Source organism: Macadamia integrifolia, unplaced genomic scaffold, assembly GCF_013358625.1.
Source record: "Macadamia integrifolia cultivar HAES 741 unplaced genomic scaffold, SCU_Mint_v3 scaffold1335, whole genome shotgun sequence".
NCBI lineage: Eukaryota > Viridiplantae > Streptophyta > Magnoliopsida > Proteales > Proteaceae > Macadamia > Macadamia integrifolia.
This window is the reverse complement of record NW_024868164.1, coordinates 119,509-139,958: the sequence shown is the minus strand read 5'-3', so window position 1 is coordinate 139,958 and position 20,450 is coordinate 119,509. Positions and strand designations below refer to the sequence as shown.

The window sequence follows — 20,450 nt, the reverse complement described above, 5'->3', positions numbered from 1 at the left end:
CATTGATGGCCAGTGGAAAGGGACGTGATGGCACTATGCAATCATACTATGTCATATAGGAGCATGCGATTTAGGATTATCATCTTCCCGTGTTACAACCCTTCCCAATAGGGGTTGAGGTGTTGGGTTATCACTTGGGGGGAAGCAGTGGTCGTGGTTGTTGGGTCACTGTGGCGGTTAGACATACGCCTGACTGGTCATTAGGATAGTCGGCAACCTCAATGGTTTATTCAAGAGGACCAATCGTACTATTTTTAAATTGCTGGGGTCAACACCTTTACTTTCTGTCATTTACTTTTATGTTGAGAGCTGGTAGTCGGCATGCTTTACTTTTTCGAGTACTCACGGTGGGCCTTCTCCGATAATCCTATGGGCGTATTATGGGATGGAGTTCGTGGCTCGTACCCGGGGCATATGCGCACTGTGGTTGTAGTAGCACCAAACCAAAGACTTAGTAATGTTGTTTAGGTGGATGAGATTTATAATGAATTGCATAGCATATAGTGCATATGGATGTGATTGTTATGTGGTCCTTCTTTTCACTTACTGAGCTAATGAGCTCATCCCACGTGCGCACCTCTTTTAGATGATTTTGTAGGTCACCAGCCTTAAGATCAAGGGTCGGGCTCCACAGTTGGGTTTCCTGATGAGGATTGGTGGGTCCCCGAGGAGTATGAGCATGGTACGGATTGCACGTGCGAGGGCTATGCTGCGGGACCATAGTATTGACGTCGTATAGAGTTTTACTTTTTGATTCTTTTGATGACCCCTTTTTGTATACTTGATACGTGAATTGCTATTCTTTTTATGTAAATATCATGCCTGCGGGCCCACATGTATTTATCTATATACTACAATTTGGATATCAGGTATATTGGGGGTATTTACAGGTAAATTAAGTCTTCCGCTGAACTTTTGAACGTTTATTTTAGATATGTGTATGCTATGGTTGAGTACTGTATCAGATGATCCTGGCAGGTTTGGGTTAACCGGAGTTAACTCGGTCACCGGTCTGGTTTTATGTGAACGGGGTGTGACAACGGTGGTATCAGAGCGTGATGCTCTATCTACTCACTGCATACAATTTAGACCCCATAGAATCTATAATAGGAAATGGGATTGGGTAAATGTAAAAAAAAAAAAAACTTTAAGGAGTTAAAAAAATGGTTGCATTTAATTATTGCATTTCATGGTATGCATGAGAAAAAGTTTACTTGGAATAAATAAAAGATTAGTTATTTGATTTTATAACCCATCGAGTACAAATTTAACAAAATTTTGGCAGCATAATGACGCTAAAATAAGATTTTTTAAATTTTTTCGTACATAAGCACCTAATAGACAACATGTATATACAAATAAGCATAATCGATAAAGGCTAACTAACGTTGTTACAACTAAATTACAATAAGTTATCAAGCACACAAAACTAACCACAAGTCACCAATAACATCATAACACCATGCTAGCAAGTCTAATTACAGAGAAAGGTACAAAAAAATAAAATAAAATATAGTCCACCATAAACACACAAACAACATAGAGACAAGTAAAAAGCTGATTAAGACAGGCAAGCTAAGTCCTCAGAGACCCTCGTCAGCGTCTAGCTCTACTACTTCATCCTTCCTAGGCCTTGATCTAACATTGAGCCGACGGTTGTAGTAATCAAACCTTGAGTTCACTAGTTGTACATCTCTCCGGAGTCGGGAAAAATCCACTGAAATAGCATTGGCCGTTGTGTCCAAATCCTCGCTCAATCTTAGGAAGGAATTCTCTAGTGTAGCCTGCCTTTCTAAGATATTTTCCTCTCTAGTAGCACTCTCATCTAGTCTTCCCAGAAGCTGATCTTGCCCATCTTTCAAGGCCCTCATACTAGTCATCATACTCTCGAATTCAAATGCACCACTCTCAGATGGTGGGGCACTATGCTGTGGGCCTGCAGCCCTCGCAAAGTTAGGATCAGCATCTCTCGAATCAAGAGGCTCCTCCTCGAGGATATCCTCGTCCAGAAAGTCCTCCTCCTCGAATTGAGGAATATAATCCTCATCCTCCTCACTAATTTCCTCCTCCATGGGGACATCCTCCTTGTGGGCATTCTCCCTGTCCCTGCCTCCTTGAGCTCCTGCCCTCTGAGGTACATCCATAAGAGCTTGGAGACCCATCCTTTGTAGGTTTCCCCTGTTAAATTTATCTGCTGGAGTTTTTCCCTCCTCACCACTCAAATCCACCCCAAAGAACTCAAAGATCCTGGTGAGGGTCCTACCATATGGGAAACCTCCGTCCTCAGGGTGTGTGGTATGATGCTCCATAGTCTTAAGTATAACGTAGGGCAAGCATAAGTGCTCGGCACCTCCCTCCAAGGCCTTATAGATACAGAAGGCTATGTAAGCTGTCATGAAGCCTACTTGGTTCTGGTGACCTCCTCTAGGGAGTAAATTAAACTGAACCAAGCAAGCAAATACACGAACCTCTGGGTAAAATATCATCTCGGAATCCAGACGCACCTTGCTACCACAAATGGTCTCGTAAATATGGTCCTACGTCTCTGAACTTAAGGATGGGCCCATGGGCTTACTCCTTAGGGGACTATAGAATTGATGCCTGACTGATGAAATATCTAAAATACTAGCAAGGGTGTCCACAGTCAGGTAAATGTTCACCCCCTTCACCATGCTGGTGATTGAGTACTCCCCATACTGGTAAGAGACCTCCAAATTGCAGTAGAATCTTCGAACCAGTTGTTCATAGCATGGACGATCGATGTTAAGGATGGACTACCAACCCAGTGCAGTAAATCTCTCTTGGAGTTGAATCTTGTTGAAATCACTAATTACCACAGTCTTCTCCATCATCATAGACCTCTTTAGAAAGGTCTGCCAATTAGTTTCCGCCCTCAAACTCTGGAAGAGTCCCTCATCATAGTCTAAAGGATCGATGGGGGCATGTCTTTGTTGCCTTGTGCGAAGGGCTGGGGAACTAGTCCCTACACTTTTTCATTTAGAAGTAGTGGCCCTACGTCTATTGGAAGAAGATGCGGATTCCTTGCCCTTGCGAGAAGACATCCTAGTAAGAAAGAGAAGGAATAATGATAAGTAAGGATGTTGCATAACAAATGAAGCAAATAGGTGGGGGAGCGAGCATATGTAAATGCACCTAAATACATAATGTGGATTATTATAAAAAGAGGAGTGGTTAAACCATGGAGAAATGAAGAGGAGGAAGCCCCCAAAACATGACATCCACTAGCATGTTGCAAAATAGAAAAGCAACAAGGGCGTATAAAGCATGGCAAGTGAGAAGTGATGGAAAGCCTCATGAGAATTTCCTCAAATGGGGTAATTGGTGTCATATGATGGAAAACCCCAAATTTCAATGTGCAAGTTCAATCTAAGAAAATGAAAAGTCCCGTAATAGTGTAGAACTTGAAGTTACATGTCTATGAATGAACTGCCTATCATTATACAATCAAGATTATGCAAATAAATTTTCTATTATGAGATTGAGGTGCAAGGAATGAAAGAGATTTAAGTTGTCCACAAGTATGGAATGATGTGAAGAGAATCATAAGAACCCAGAAATTTTTAAGAAACCCAACACAAAAGAGATGGATTTTCATGAGAAAGAGATGGGATTGCAAGCATATACAAGTTTCCATGATCTCTCCAACATTGTAAGTGCAAATCAAGGATAAGAAATTTCATTTGAGTTAGTTGGGGAAAAAGGGGTAGTGATAAAAAAAAAACCCCAAATTGGAGAAATTAGGGCATGGTTTGGGATTTTCTCTCATAGATTGGGTAGCAAAGCCCAAAACTATGAATGAGTCACAAAGGAAGCATCATATTCTCATGGAATGATTGTTCTATGGAAAGAAACATGAAAAAGATCAAGATTTGGGGAGTATAAATGGATTCAACCTCCAAAATACATATTCCAAGAAGAGAAATGGAGAAGAGACTTACTTGAGAGTGAAAGGAGCTTGGATCTTCCAAAAATCTAGAAATCGTCGAGTGAAATCATGAATGGACGTGCCAAGAACCTCCCAAAAATTGCCCCAAGTAAGCCAAGAGAAGGAATGGGAGAAAGAGGAGGAAACAGGGGCTTAAAAGCCCCTGTGCGTTTTCTGCCTCGGGTTGGACCGGTGGGCCCGACCCGAGCTGCCCGTCGGTGGTAGCCCGCCAGTTGGGAGAAAAACACAAAAAAAGTGGGAGATTTCTATATATATATATATATATATAAAATTGATATGTAATAAGGGAAAAAAAAAGAGGAGTCGAGTGGGACCATCGTCCTACTTGTCGAAGCACTAGCACCATATTTTCGGGATTAAGCTGTGGCTAGTTGCAAGACATCATACACTACAATACCCCGTGTGTTGGCATATGATTGTGTGCCGATGTAAATTCTAAGGTACTTAACCAATGTTTGTGTATGGTATGTTCCAGGTGCAAGGACACTATGGTACGTACGAGATCCGGTAGCAATGCACAAGGTACCTCACGTGGTCCTCGTTAGGTCAGTCGACCACCAAATCCTAGAAGGTCTCGCTCTGTGGGGCAAACCCCACTCCCACAACCTCAAGAAACCTTTGATCAGGGTGTGGAACAAAGGGACCCACCTGTGACTACACTTCCGGATCCTCCATCGGTCATCACTCCGGGTGATGTTGCAACCATAATCCAGTAGTCACAACAAGCCTTTCAGCAACAAATGCTCCAGCAGCAGCAGGCATTTATGGCTGCTATACAGCAACAGTTAGACCTTCCTCAACCCGGTCAACATCCCCGGATAATTACTCCACAAGACCCACCTGTAGGGTCTGATATGGGGCCATAAGTTAGAGGTACGCCTCCAATTCTTCCACTCAGCATTCCTCCGTATATGGTGTCCCCTCCATACCCTTACTATACGGCGTATGCACCCAATTACCCGTCGATGAATAATACGTTTAGGGTAGTGGAATCTTTCAAGAGGAATTTGTCACCTGTATTATCTAAGGTGGGAAGTGACCCTCTAGAGCCGAACCACTGGATCCAAGAGCTGGAAAAGATATTTGAGGTAATTGAGTGCACTGAGGCACAAAAGCTTATTTGTGCGGGGCTGCAACTCAAGAATGAATCCAACTCTTGGTGGCAAGCCTCTAAGCCTATATTGTTGGCCGCACATCTGGAACCCACATGGGAGCAGTTCAAGGAGTTGTTTTTGGCCAACCATTACCATCGTAGCTTCAGAGACCATAAAGAGATGGAATTCATGGCCTTAACTCAAGAGAATAAGACTATCCTTAAGTATCGGCAGCAGTTTGAAAGCTTGTTCCATTTTTCCCTTAGGCATATGAGGTCAGCTGAAGAAAAGGCTGCAAGATTTCTGAAGGGATTAAAGGCATCTATTGGGTCAGTGCTCGAGGTCTTAGATTTGACAGATTATGGCCAGATCGTGCAAAAGGATAAAACCATGGAAGATAAGTAGAAGGGAGAACAGTCCCTCACACCTGGATTGTGGAAGAGGACTAATCCATTTCGGACATGGGCAACTCATCCAAGGTATACCATGGGTCATATAGTTCTGGGCCTACATACAGACAACTCTATAGGCCATCTGGCTACCTTCCTCGACCAGCTGGTGGTCCGGGCTCTACATCTTTTCATCCAAACACTAGTACGGTGGTGCCTACAGTCACAAGGCCACCCCGTCCCCCATCCGCATCAGGTCAAGTGCAGAGGGGCCCTGCCCCAGTTTTGGCGTCACAGATCCGTTGCTTCAATTGCCACAGTTTTGGGCATTTTGCTAAAGACAGTCAAGTTAGACCAGCCTTACCCTCCAATCAGCCCTCTGTGTACAGACCTCCCTTAACTCGGGGGAATCAACCGCAAGGAAGAATGTATGCCTTATCAGCTGAGGAAGCTGAGGCCAGCACGGAAGTGGTAGTAGGTACATTTCAATTTAAGATTTTCCTTATGCTAAATGTTGATGACCTGCTGTACTTATATGCATTATTGCACTAGGTGTTCTACCTATATCAGGTATACTAACCTATGTCTTGTTTGATTCAAGAGCTACACACTCATTCATATCTAAGAGATTTGCTGAGAAGCTTGGTATGTCACCCAAGACACTAGATCATGAGATGATTGTTAGTATGCCTACCGGCAAAGTTACACAGTTGAAGGAGGTGTATGGGCCGTGCCCAGTGGAAATCAGTTGGAAGAAATTGGATGCACAACTCATTAAATTCAACATGCAGAATTTTGATGTTATACTAGGCATGGATTGGTTGTCGGTCCATCGAGCTAATGTGATGTGTGCCGAAAAATTAATTAGGGTGACAGATGATGAAGGAAAAGAATTGGTATACCAAGCATATAAAATGAAACGAGCTAGAAAGGTCCTCGTCTCCGCTCTTCAAGCGGTAAAGTTGTTGGAAAGTGGATGTTAGGGTTACTTAGCATTGGTACTTGATGTTGATGCAAATGTTACACCTCTAGAATAGGTAAAGGTGGTTAAAGAATTTTTTGACGTCTTTCCAAATGATCTGATGCATCTACCGCCTGATAGAGAGTTAGAATTTTCCATAGACTTGATTCCTGGAGCAGCTCCAGTGTCTAAAGCTCCATACAGGATGGCACCAGCCGAATTGAGGGAGTTACAGATGCAATTGCAAGAATTATTAGAGAAGGGGTTTATTCACCCAAGTGTTTCACCTTGGGGTGCCCCAGTATTGTTTGTTAAGAAGAAGGATGGCAGCTTGCGTATGTGCATCGATTACCGGGAATTGAATAAGCTAACCATTAAGAACCGGTATCCACTACCACGCATTGATGATTTGTTTGACCAACTACAAGGTGCAAAGGTATTTTCAAAGATAGACCTTAGATCAGGCTATTATCAGCTCAAGATAAAGAGCGACGACATACCCAAGACAGCGTTCAAGACTCGGTATGGTCACTATGAGTTCCTAATGTTATCTTTTGGGTTAACCAATGCACCGGCAGCATTCATGGATTTAATGAATCGAGTATTTCACGATGTCCTTGGTAAATGGGTAATTATTTTTATTGATGACATCTTGATCTACTCTAAGACAGAAGAGGAGCACACTCAACACCTGAGGACGGTGTTACAGAGGCTGAGAGAACAACAATTGTTTGCCAAATACAGTAAATGTGAATTTGGCTTGAGCAAGTTGGATTCCTGGGACATGTAGTGTTTGAGGCCAGAATCGAGGTGGATCCTGATAAGGTGAAAGCAGTAATAGAGTGGGAAAGCCCTAAGCACATTACTGAAATTAGAAGTTTCTTGGGTTTGGCTGGATAATACTGACGCTTTATTGAGAATTTTGCTCGGATCTCAGCACTAATGACTAAGTTAACTAAAAAGGGTGTGAAATTTGAATGGGTAGAGGAATGTGAGAAGGGTTTTCAAGAATTGAAGAAAAGGTTGGTGTCAGCCCCTGTGTTGACCATCCCTGAAGGCACAGGTGGAATGACAGTCTACACTGACGCTTCTAAGGTTGGGTTGGGTTGTGTTCTCATGCAACGCGGTAAGGTGATAGCGTATGCATCCCGAAAACTAAAGGAATATTAGAAGAACTACCCCACTCATGACTTGGAACTAGCCGCAGTCATTTTTAACCTAAAGATTTGGCGACATTATTTGTATGGGGAGAAGTGTGAGATATACAGTGATCACAAGAGCCTTAAGTACTTTTTCACCCAAAGAGATTTGAAAATGAGGCAGAGGAGATGGCTTGAGCTCATAAAGGATTATGACTACGACATTCAGTATCATCCCGGTAAGCCTAATGTAGTGGCAGATGCGTTGAGTCGGAAGGCACAGACTGTATCACTCTCATACTTAGTAGTCAGCCCACCACTCGTACAAGAGGCGATGCTAATGGATGAAACCCTCTTATACGAAGGAGCAACCTTAGAGCTTGAACATCAACTAGAAAACCTTGAATGGTTGACTGTATCCCTGGCAGCCCTACAGGTGCATCCATCTATTAGGTAAGAGGTGATAATGAAACAACCTTTAGACCTTGAGTTGCAATGGAGCAGAGTTAAGATTCAAGATCAAATAATGAACGACCCTGATTTCGTTTTAGCCAACGATAGGGCATTATTGTTTCGAGGTAGGCTGTGTGCCTGATGATTTGGAGATACAAGACAATATAGTGCGGGAAGCACATAGCTCTGAGTACTCACTCCACCCAGGAAGTACAAAGATGTATAAAGACCTTAAATAAAATTACTGGTGGTCAAGCATAAGGATCACAATAGCCCTATATGTGGTGACTTATCTTACATGCCAAAAGGTAAAAGCTGAGAGGCATCGGCCTTATGGTATTCTTCAGCCACTCCCAGTACCAGACTGAAAGTGGGATAGGATTACAATGGACTTTGTCACCGGACTACCATGCACACCTAAGGGGATGGATGCGATATGGGTGATAGTTGATCGGCTTACTAAAACTGCTCATTTCATTCCCATCAAGACCAAGTTCTCTATGGCCAAGTTAGCACAACTTTATATAGATAACATAGTGCGTTTGCATGGAGTGCCAGTGAGCATTGTGTCAGATAGGGACCCAGGTTCACTTCCATATTTTGGAAAAGCTTTCAGCATGCTTTGGGATCACAATTGAATATGAGTACTGCTTTCCACCCATAGACTGATGGTCAGTCAGAGCGAACCATATAGATATTAGAAGACATGCTCAGGGTGTATGCAATGGAAATGTGTTGTAGTTGGGAAGAATATATACCCCTTATGGAGTTTGCCTATAACAACAGTTACCAAGCTACAATTGGGATGGCTCCATATGAGGCATTATATGGTAGGAAGTGTAGAACTCCTCCGTATTGGAATGAGATAGGCGAACGTCGAATGTTAGGACCTGAAATAATACAGATGACTTGTGACAAGGTCGATGTTATTCGAGAAAGGATTAAGGCAGCTCAGTCACGTCAAAAGAGCTATGCAGACAACCGCATGAAAGACATTGAGTTTCAAGCAGGAGAAAAGGTGTTTCTCAAGATTTCTCCTACAAAAGGGTTGCAAAGATTCCATAGAAAGGGTAAGTTGAGCCCGAGATACATTGGCCCAGTTGAGATTTTAACTCGGGTTGGCTCAGTAGCCTACATTCTTGCTCTGCCACCTTCACTCGGGAATGTTCATAATGTATTCCATGTATCCATGCTGAAGCGATACGTTCATGATCTATCGCATATATTACCCGTGGAACCAGAATATCTAGAAGCTGATATGACCTATACAGAGCAGCCAACTGAAATCTTGGACCGAAAAGTGAAAACCCTTTGCAACCGTTCCATTTCCTTCATAAAGGTGCGATGGGCTAATCATTCACTTGAAGAAGCATCTTGGGAGAAAGAGGATGAAATCCAAGCCAAGTACCCTCATCTTTTCGAACAACCAGATACACCAATTTCGAGGACGAAATTTTCAAAAAGGGGGGGGTAAATGTGATACTCTACTTTTTAAACCTGGCATAATTACATGGTTGACCCGGTTTAACCATGCAGGACCCGAACCAGAGAGGGTTAAGGTGGGTTTCTTATGGACTATGATGGCAAGGGTGACTTTGAACACAGGTTGGCCAGACAAGTCCGAGTCAATGCCAGAGGAGACGGGTGTACCCAAGCCGTGCATATGCACGTATCATAAGGCCATGAACGGGTAATGCTGGTATGTAGCCGTATCCTAAAGTGCATACGTATAATATACCTTGTGCCGAGAGTGAGATACATGCCGAGAGTCGAATTCTGTCAAAATCCCACTTGTTGGCTAATTTTCAGCCCTCAGGTGGGTGGTCACAGGCGGGCGCATCCGCCCACCTGAGTGACCCACCCATGTGATTAATAGATATTTTAAAAAGGTATAAATAACATTTATTGTGTTTTTCATTTTCTCATTATTACACTAAAGAGTTGGTGAGAAGAGTAAAGAGGAGAGAGAAAAGAAGGGAGAAAAGAGAACGGAGAAGAAGAAAGGGGAAGGAAGAGGAGGAAGGAATGGATTTAAGCGGTGCCAAGGTTTGATCTTCCCATTCTGACGCCGGAAGAGTGATCCCAACACGAGATCTACGATTGGAGGTGAGCAAAGGCTATACTTCTTAAACTTTCACCAAACCCCAAGTAAAACCCTTGATTTTGGGAGAGTTCCTTGAGATCTTGTAAATCTCACTTGAGATGATGAATCTAAAGTTTAATAGATGGTCTATGTGTTGATTTTGAAGGATTTGAAGAAGTGTTTACAAGATTGTGAAGCATTGGTGATTTCTTGAGCTAAGAAGTGATTTTGGGGTTTTGAAAGGGTTCTTGAGCAAAGAAGGTAAGATGGATTTTCAATCCTTAAATATAACTTAGATCTAGGCTAGAATCATCTTATAAGACCTTGAATGTGTGGAAAATGTGAATGAAAAAGCCTCATTTGATTTCTCAAAGGTTGGGAAAAGTTTCAAGGAAAAAGGCATTTTTTCGCCCTCTCAGGTGGGTCGGGACCGGTGGGCCGAACAGCTCACCTGAGAAGGTAGGCCCTTGGTTCCCACCGATGGGCAAGAACCGGTGGGCCAAACAGCCCACCTGAGAAGACCGGCGGGCCAGGACCGATGGGCCGAACGGCCCACCTAAGAAGACTGGTGGGTCGTGACAGGTGGGGTGTCCGACCCACCCGAGAGGCCCCCAACGTGATTTTTGTGTCTGAATGGACCCAAAACGGACGTACAACCTTCTTTTATGATTCTAAACATGATTTAACCATCAAATCTTGTTAGTTTTGACCCCAAGGTGGTTAAATGCTAACCCCCTTCACTTAAATTTACGTTTCTCGCGTCGGATCTCACCCGTACCGGGCGTGAGTCTTTATACACAACAAGTAAGTGGGGAGAGGACGTTTGACTTTATTTTAAGGCTTGTTTGGCATCATTCAATTGTATCTAGACTAGTCATGTCATCATACAAATTATGTGTAGCTTAGTCATTCTCATATGATTATGACATGTGTGTTATGTTTTACATTCTCAATGCTAAATGATTGATGTGCTTATGTGATGAATGATGGGATCACTGTGCATGATCCATTATTAGACTAGATGTCGTAGTCGGTTTGGACACGAGTGCATTGGTGGCCCGTGGAATGAGACGCAGTGGCACTATGCAATCGTACTATATCATATAGGAGCATGTGGTTTAGGATTATCATCTTCTCATGCTACGACCCTTCCCAACAAGGGTTGAGGTGTTAGGTTATCACTTGGGGGGAAGCAGTGGTCACGGTTGTCGGGTCACTGTGGTGGTTAGACATACGCCCGGCTGGTCATTAGGACAGTCGGCAACCTCAATGGTATATTCAAGAGGGCCAATCATACTGCTTTTAAATTGCTGGGGCAGCACCTTTACTTTCTATCATTTACTTTTATATTGAGAGCCGGTAGTCGACATACTTTACTTTTTCGAGTTCTCACGGTGGGCCTTCTCCGATAACCCTATGGGCGTATTATGGGATGGAGTTCGTGGCTCGTACCCGGGGCATATGCGCACTGTGGTTGTAGTAGCACCAAATCAAAGACTTAGTAATGTTGTTTAGGTGGATGAGATTTATAATGAATTGCATAGCATATAGTGCATATGGATGTGATTGTTGTGTGGTCCTTCTTTTCACTTACTGAGCTAGTGAGCTCATTCCACGTGCGCACCTCTTTTAGATGATTTTGTAGGTCACCAGCCTTAAGATCAAGGGTCGGGCTCCACAGTTGGGTTTCCTGATGAGGATTGGTGGGTCCCCGAGGAATATGAGCATGGTACGGATTGCACGTGTGAGGGCTGTGCTATGGGACCGCAGTATTGACGCCGTATAGAGTTTTACTTTTTGATTCTTTTGATGACCCCTTTTTGTATACTTGATACGTGAATTGCTATTCTTTTTATGTAAATATCATGCCTGTGGGCCCACATGTATTTATCTATATACTACAATTTGGGTATCAAGTATATTGGGGGTATTTACAGGTAAATTAAGTCTTCCGCTGAACTTTTGAACGTTTATTTTAGATGTGTGTATGCTATGGTTGGGTACTGTATCAGATGATCCTGGCAGGTTTGGGTTAACCGGAGTTAACCCGGTCATCGGTCCGGTTCTGTGTAAATGGGGTGCGGCAAAACATTCCTTGAAGGAGCCACATATCCAGGCATATGTGTGTATCCAGAATCAACAAGATAGTATTTTCCTGCAAAATCAATGTTAACAGATAAAATTTCAACAGGTTCACTCACATAAAAATTTTAATAATAATTATAATAAGGGAAAAAGGTGGGTATGCTAGCGGTTACCTAGGACTAAGGCATGCTAGTATTTTTTGAACGTTAGATCAGATAGTTTAAATCTAAGCCATTGATGAATTAGTATATTCGTATATCCAATTTAAATGTGATAGATATATTTTATATACCAAATACCTGACATCTACCTATCTACCTGCATATAATAAAGTTTGTTTTTATTACCGTCGTTGTCTTCTTCTTCATAGCTGGTGGAGAGAAAATTTAGGGTTTTCTTGGAGGGAAATCAGAATGGATGTTCCAATGGGACGGAGGTGGGGCTGGTGTGACAATGTTGGATTTGTTCTTTGAGGTCTGAAATACTGGAATGGTGGAGCATGGAAGAAAGAAACAGGCATGCAATTATTTACATAATTATCTATCCATTTCAGTAGACTATAGCTTGGATCACGATCATAACTAAACAAAAATGCAATAGAAGTCAGCCCGAACAGGCCTACCATGTTGGTAATCTAACTTGTTCACTTAGTCCTCAAAGTAGCTGGAACAAACCTCCATTAACTAAGATTAATAATCTCAACTAGTTCATGATCTTGTGCTAGAGCTCAGTTCAATCTTAATCTCAATAAATCTCCTCAAATTTATAGCTTTGTAATCCCTGCAATGCTATTGAATCAACAATATTTTAAACTTAATGGCTATTTAAGCGTGGTCATAAGCATTTAGATTCATTGAACCTATCCTGGTGATACGAAAGCTCTGCAACCCATTTGTCCTTGTTCGGATCTACAACGGTGCTCTAGCCCAACCCTTCTGCGATAGTACAGTAATGATGTATCACCTTTGCATATACATGTTGAAGCTCTGCACCCACCGTTGTGAGCAAACAAGGGGGAGGGGCCTGGGATTTGCAAGTCATGGGTGGTGGCATGGTGGTAGGGGAGGGGCAGTGTTTAGGCTGGTTCGATGATGCACAAGGGTGTCGTTTGAGAGAGATAGAGAGAGGATATGGAGTGGTGGGGTAATGTGGGTTCACGGCAGAGGAGAGAGAGAGTATGGAGCGGTGGGGGTGGCATGGGTTCACGGCGGAGGAGAGAGGGAAATCATACCGTATCTATTGAGTATTTCTATCTTTTTTATAGCATACAAGATTAAAATAATAAATATGTATCTAACGATTCAAATAAAATTGAAGAAATACAATGGTCAACAAATGCTAGCATTCCTTATTCCTGGGTAACCCACTAGCATACCTAACCCTTGCCTTTACAATAATTAGAGAATGAAACACACCTGGTGGTGGATGTGGGAACTTCAAACGAGGAGTGTTGATGGCTTCCCATATATTCGATGTGTTGTACCCTCCTAACCAGCCGAAAGGAAAATGAATAACATATCAAATGAACAAGCAGCACAAACATTTTGGGTAACTTCATTTTTTCTACCAGATCTATATGGTACTTGATTGTTTTGCAAGTGGAATTGATGAACTTATATGTGTTCCATCTATTGCACCAATGCAATTGGCAAATAATGGACAATATTTTTGAGTTGATTTGATTTGAGGTAGCGTCTCCTCTAACGAAGGTGGTAGTACCATCTCTCCACCAAAGGTCCGTAGTGCTTGCAATAAATTATGGAAGTAATGGCTCATTGCTTCACCTGAATGCTGAAACATTTATTGGGTGATTTCATTTTTACATTGTGTGTCATCACTAGTATCGCCATTGATAATTGTTTTTCCACTGTTGTGTTGTTTGTATTTGCTACTAAACCTTTCCTTTTTAATATAGCCACCAACCTAGTGAAATGTTATCTAGATATACAGAAGAGTCTTCTAACCCTTTTTGGATGTTTATTTTGGATGAAATTTAGCTGCTGCCTGGGTAGTGTAGACACCCAATTTTGTCACCCTCCTCTAACTATAATGAAATGTGGATCTAGGACGTAATTTTTGACTTCCGATCAATTGAGATATGATGGAAACATTCCCCTACCCGAAACCCTGGAAACCCCCGTATAAGAGAGAAGGGTCCAACTTTGATTTTCTATATACGAAAGAATCTCGTTAATATGACCGCATAGATAGATAGTGCATGGAAATACGATTCCAACGATATATGGCATGTCAAAATCGGACCAACGGATCTCCCGCAATCATCCCTGAAAAATTACACTTTCCCGCATGTATGCCACGCACACGGACAGTCCTGTCGAAAACCTAGAAAAATCCCCTACCTACCCCAAACACCCAGATAACCCAGAAACACTAGAAACCCTCGTACGGGAGAGAAGAGGATCCAATTTTGACTATTTATATACGAAGGAATCTAGTAAAGATGACCATACGGATGGATAATGCTCGAAAGTATGATTTTGACGATATATGGCACGCCAACATTGGACTGAAGGATCTCCTGTGATCGTCACTAGAAAAATCCATAAATCGCGTGCCCTGTGCGCACTGGCCAGCGCCAACTCGCATGTATGCTTGGTGCCCTTGGGCAGCAACACATGGGCAACAATACATGGTTCCAGCTAGCCATACACCAAGCTGACCATGCGCTCAGTAGACCCCCGCCCTTGCAAACACAGGCTCGTGCCCCTGCCCAGTAGACTCGCTCTCCTGCAGGCACAGGCCCGCACCCCCGCCCAGTAGACCCGTAACCCCATGAGCATAGGCCCACACCCTCGCGGGCACAGTCCTGAGCCCCAGCCCTGTACACCAGCATGCTGGCCAGTAGGCCAGTCCATGGGCATGTGAGCGCTGGCTGCTGCCTAACCTAGCCTGCCTGTCTACTGCCCATGCCTGCGTCCCCTTTGCCAGTTGCTGCCCATGCCATGGCGTCGTGCATTGCGCCACACACCTATATGCCACTACTCGTGTGCCATGCGTTGCACACCCATAACATTGTCCACATTCTTGCCCTCTTATACTAACCATGCCCCATGCACTTCAGCCCAATCTTGCGCGTCGTCGACAATGGCCGAGATTGGTTTTCCATTAGCCCAGGTGGTGAAGAGATTCCTCCTTCACCCACTTGAAACCAAAATCCCACTTTTTTGGCTAAGGATTATCTCTCCCAAAATCCCTCTTTTAACCGTTCGATAAAAGTCCGTTTCACCTATTTTAGCCCAAAGGCCCCTTTTGTCCATTCGGTAGAAGCCACTTCACCCACTTTAGCCAAAAAAACCTCCTTCGTCTGTTGGATAAAGGTGTTCCCTCTTTCCCATTGGCCGAAAAAACTTATAAATACCCCTCCTTTGGATTTTACACAGCAAACAACCCCACCTCACCCCATAGTAGTGAAGCTCTGCCTTCTCTCCTCCCCTCCCCCTTTTGAGTTTCTTCGGGTCTTCGGAGCGATCTTCGTCAAGATCCAAAATCTTGTTCGAATCTTCAAAGTGTTCTTCGGGACTTTGAAGATCTTTAATCCAAGTTCTTAGTCTAATCCATTTTTTTCCAAAAGTAGTGTGTTCTTTAACCCCCTCCTTTGAGTGTTCTTGAGTTTTACCAGAAATAGAAACCCCCCTTTGAGGTTCTTCGGGTCTACGAAGAGATCCTTGTCAAGATCCGGAACTCTGTTCAGATCTTCAAAGTATTCTTCAAGGCTTTAGGGATCTTCAATCCATTTTTAGGTCAATCCATTTCTTTCCAAAAAAAATAGTTCCTAGTGGAAGCCTTGTCCGAGTGCCCCTAGAATCTTTCCAGAAATAGCCATTCCCCTGCAGAAGCTTTGTCAGAGTACCACCTCAGCCTAGCCCTCCCCTAGCCTATCCCCAGCGGAAGCTTTGCTGGAGTGCCACCTCATCATAAGCCCAGAAATGGCCTTCCCTAGCCGAAGCTCTGTCTGAATCCAAATCCAGAACTAGCCTTCCCTAGCTGAAGCTCTGTTCGAATCCAAGTCTAAAAGTAACCGTTCCTAGCCGGAACTCTGTCCAAATACCATCACAGTCAACATCTCTTAAGAAAGGAAGTTGGAGGTCAAGACCATCTTTCCATGAGCCAAGAGAATCCGAAAGACAGTCCGAGCCGGTACTAATCAACATCTCTTAACCCAAAATAGGAGTTTAGTTCAGGTACAGCTTCTCAACCCCATTATCGTCAGGTAGACTTTACATAGACCTTGTTTTAGTGTATATAGTAGTTTGAATTCAATTAATGTATATATGTGTGATAACTTAGCCATATATGTGGAATAGTAATAATTATGAAAAATGATCGTTCTTACGCATCTAGTAAGAAGACCGATCGGACTGGGTAGATTGGGTGCCTAACACCTTTCCAATTCTACAACCTGACACTTACCCTAATCTCTGGACCATACTAAATTTCGGGCTCTTTTCTCAAGAATTGGGCCCACCCCTGGGTCCTTGGCCCATAATCCTAGGTGACCACTCCAAACCCTTTTGTATGATCCCAATCCCCGTATTGGACCATCATCAAACCCCCTGTCTTGAATGATGGACTTTACACTCTTACGAAATAGGCCTCCACTTATCTCTAAACGGCGATATGGCAGTGCGGGGGCCACAAGCAAAGCACACACGACACAAACCCCTCCCCTCACACATGAAAGAGAAAGAGAGGAGAGTTGGACGGGATGCAAGTCCATCTCTGGCCGCTACCCTCACAGGTAGCAGCTGCAACCCCACAACCCCTGTGGCAGCCAAAGAAATGGAATGTAAAAGGATATTTTAGAAAATACTATAACCTAAGAGGGTATTTGTGAACCCTAGGGGGAAGTGAATTATTCCATTTCTTTGGTTGCCAGCAAGGGCTACAGTTACTTGGCTACAACCCGAGTAGCAGCCAAATTTGTTCCATTTATTTGGGCTTAGCATTTTAAATATACAGTCATGACCTGTGAGTTTACGCATGTGCATAGGTTGTCTTGTGATTTGAGAAGTGTCTCATTGTCATTTTCAGTTTCATCATCATTGTCATCATTAATATGCTCATTGTGCTCCAAATGATGATATACACATCTAATTACAATAAGTGGTAACAATGAAAAATCTTCATTAAAATCCCTATTGCGCATATTTCTTATCTATAATAACTACCACAAATAACAACTCATATTAAACACATATAGGTCTATGTTATGAAATGAAAAACCATTCATATATATTATAAATCTAACAAAATTAACTACAAAATGTTTTCAAATCACACAAACACATAGAATTCCTTCTTTAAAAATATGAAATACAAAAAAGATCCACAAACATTATAAATTATCGAAAATAACTATAAATACTTTCAAACCACGAAAACACATAAAGATCCATCTCTAAGAATGTGAAATGAAAAAGATTATCCCCACACATTATAAGTCAAAAAAAAAAAAAAAACTACAAATTTTTTTCAAGCCACACAAAGTTCCATTGTCTACTATGCATATCAAATGGAGGATACAAAGTCCTCCCTCTCTTTCCTTTCAATCGCTCTAAGAAACCATAGTATGTGAACCAAATCATGTCACAAAATGAACGCCTCTCTTTTATTTCGGTCCTTAAGTACCTCTAAAGCATTTACATGATGAATACTACCAATCTCAATCCCCTCCAAAGAATCAAGATCTCATAAGCCTCGGTAAATATGGTGTCCTTACTCCAACCATATCTGCACTTTTCAGCTTTTCAAAAGCAAGCATTTCCTGGAGGGTTTCCTTCATATCACTATTATGACTAATCTTTGACCTCTTGAATGATGACCCCATAGATTTCATTTATTCTTCTTTTCCTTCTTTTTTTTTAATCACATCTAACATCTCAACTAGCAAGACATCAGTACCATCAGCACTTGATCCAAGTTTAATGCATTGTTGGAAGAAGAAACCCCCTTGGGTGAGGCTGGTGGTTTATCTTCATTCATGCAATTTGTATCTACACTATCAATAACAATACCATGGAACAACTCTTGTAGTTCAACATTATTACTCAAGGGGCATGTCTAAAATGCTTCCCCTAGACATGTTTCTGCAATTTAATTTCAGCATAGAATAATTATCTAACATTATTTATGAGCATGGTTTTAAGTATTGGTGCGTATCATGCCGTATCGGTAGGCATTGGCATGATACATATCGATACGCTACGGGAAATTTTGGGCCTCTTTTTGTGTATCGACGTATCGTATGTATCGTATCGTGTCGTACCATATCGGTACCGATTTGTACGATACTCTACTATACGAACTTTTGAAAATCTGAAAATTCTTGAGAGTATCGGTACATATCGGTCCTATATCGGTACATATCGAAGGTATCGTGCAGTATCGAGCCGTATCGTACTGTATCGGTACGATACGGCTACTTAAGTGTTAATTTTTTGTTGTTTGAAACAAACACTTCACACTCTCACTAACAGTTTTCTAGATTTTGTATATGTTATGTAAAAACAAGTGTTCTACAACTTCCATGGAAATTTTATTTTTCTCAAAAAAATATATTTTTTTATTCAGAAATTAATTAAAAAAAAAATCCTCCCAATTTTTTTTTTTAGAAAATTTAGTTCATTCAACTCTTAAAAATAATGTCATAACTTATAATTACTAAATACATGATTTCAAATGAAACCCACATTTTTTCCCCAAAAAAGTGAGGGTTTCAATTTTTTTTTTTATTTCTCAGATCTACTCAAATATATTGGTCCACACGTTGTTGATTTTTTATATGTTCTTTAAAAACATTTAATCTACAAGTACTATAAAAAAAATTTAATTTTTCTACAATGAATGGGAGACCCACTACCGTAAATATTTCGACTGGGGTAAATATTATGCCTATATTCGACAAGTGCAGAATATCATCGTAGTTGCTCATATTGAAGAAGAATGTCCTAGCCAAGGATTTGAACCACCACGACACTCTTCACGGCACTCATCACAGTGGCAATGGCAATGAGGAAAGAAAAAATTGTAAGAAACTCAAACCTCATCATTTTGAACATTTTCAACTCAATATATTTGTCTATCAATACGATACCCTCTACTTAAGTATTTATGCATTCTACATGTTATATATAGCTTTTTTTAACTAATTTTTTTATGCAAAAGTGTATAAAAATATGTTCCCTATCCATTTATGTGTGTATCTTTAACGTATCTTAGCGTATCTCTGATACGATACGATATCTTTCGATACGTATCTTAATTTTGACCGACCGATACCGATACTTTAATCCTTGTTTATGAGTAAACTATAAACTAAACTTAGATGTGCTATGTAATGAGATGATACCTTGACAAAAGGATTCTAATGTTCTCACTTGGTGAATCAATGATTCCTAAAGTCGTGTTTCAAACCCAACCACCAGTCCTCTTCATCAAATGCACCCATGCAACCCATATCCCTTTCAAAAAGTTCCATCGATTCTTGAGTTGTTGCATGGTTATTATCTTCTTACATCTTTTATTGCACTCTTTCAATATGCCAGCCCAACCATCCTTTGTGAAAGATGCATATGTATTCAATTTGCGTGAATAATTGATAGAAATATTAATTATTAACTTTATCCTCTTATCGGTCCAACAATTTGACTCTTTCACACCCCTTGCATCATCATTCATACTTACGTCACTTCCCTCTCTATGATCTATCTGAATAATACTAGTTCTGATGAATGAACATAGCATGTAATATTAAAAGGAAAAACAAACAATAGAGTAAAATTATTTGTCTATCCATCAGACACAAGGTAATATAATAGCCACCACCACCTATCAAAAGGATGCATCATACTCAAGATAATATCATGTCCACCACCACCAACTAGCAACCCCATCTAAAACCCAATAATAAAACTATCCTCAATTACATTGCGTAATAGAACACAAATAGTAAAAATCAAATTTCCTTAAAGAATTGGTTGTCTCATAAACATTTGACAATCATTATAATAATAATAATAATAATAATAATAATAAATTACGCCCCTCTCTTATAGTTTATCAAAATTTCATGTAGATCCAAGGATTTGAAGGAATTACGACTCCTCCCTATGTTGATGATGTGAGTGTACTGTTAGTTTTAAACAGCAAAATACAGTACTACCCTTTAACTAAGACTGAAGAGATGTGGAGGTCTCTGCTAAACAAACCAGAAGGAAAACCCTTTGTGGACGAGGAAGCTTCTCTTTTAATCTCAGAGT

General features: G+C 41.5%; 1 protein-coding gene across 1 annotated transcript; it reads left to right on the top strand.

Moving 5' to 3' along the window:
* Positions 1 to 4,480: 4,480 nt before the first annotated feature.
* On the top strand, positions 4,481 to 9,420 carry LOC122063472 (the record flags this gene model as incomplete). Its single annotated transcript, XM_042627176.1, has 2 exons — positions 4,481 to 4,489; positions 8,959 to 9,420. Coding segments are annotated over exons 1-2 (471 nt in total), but the record flags the coding sequence as incomplete, so codon positions are not given.
* Positions 9,421 to 20,450: the final 11,030 nt, after the last annotated feature.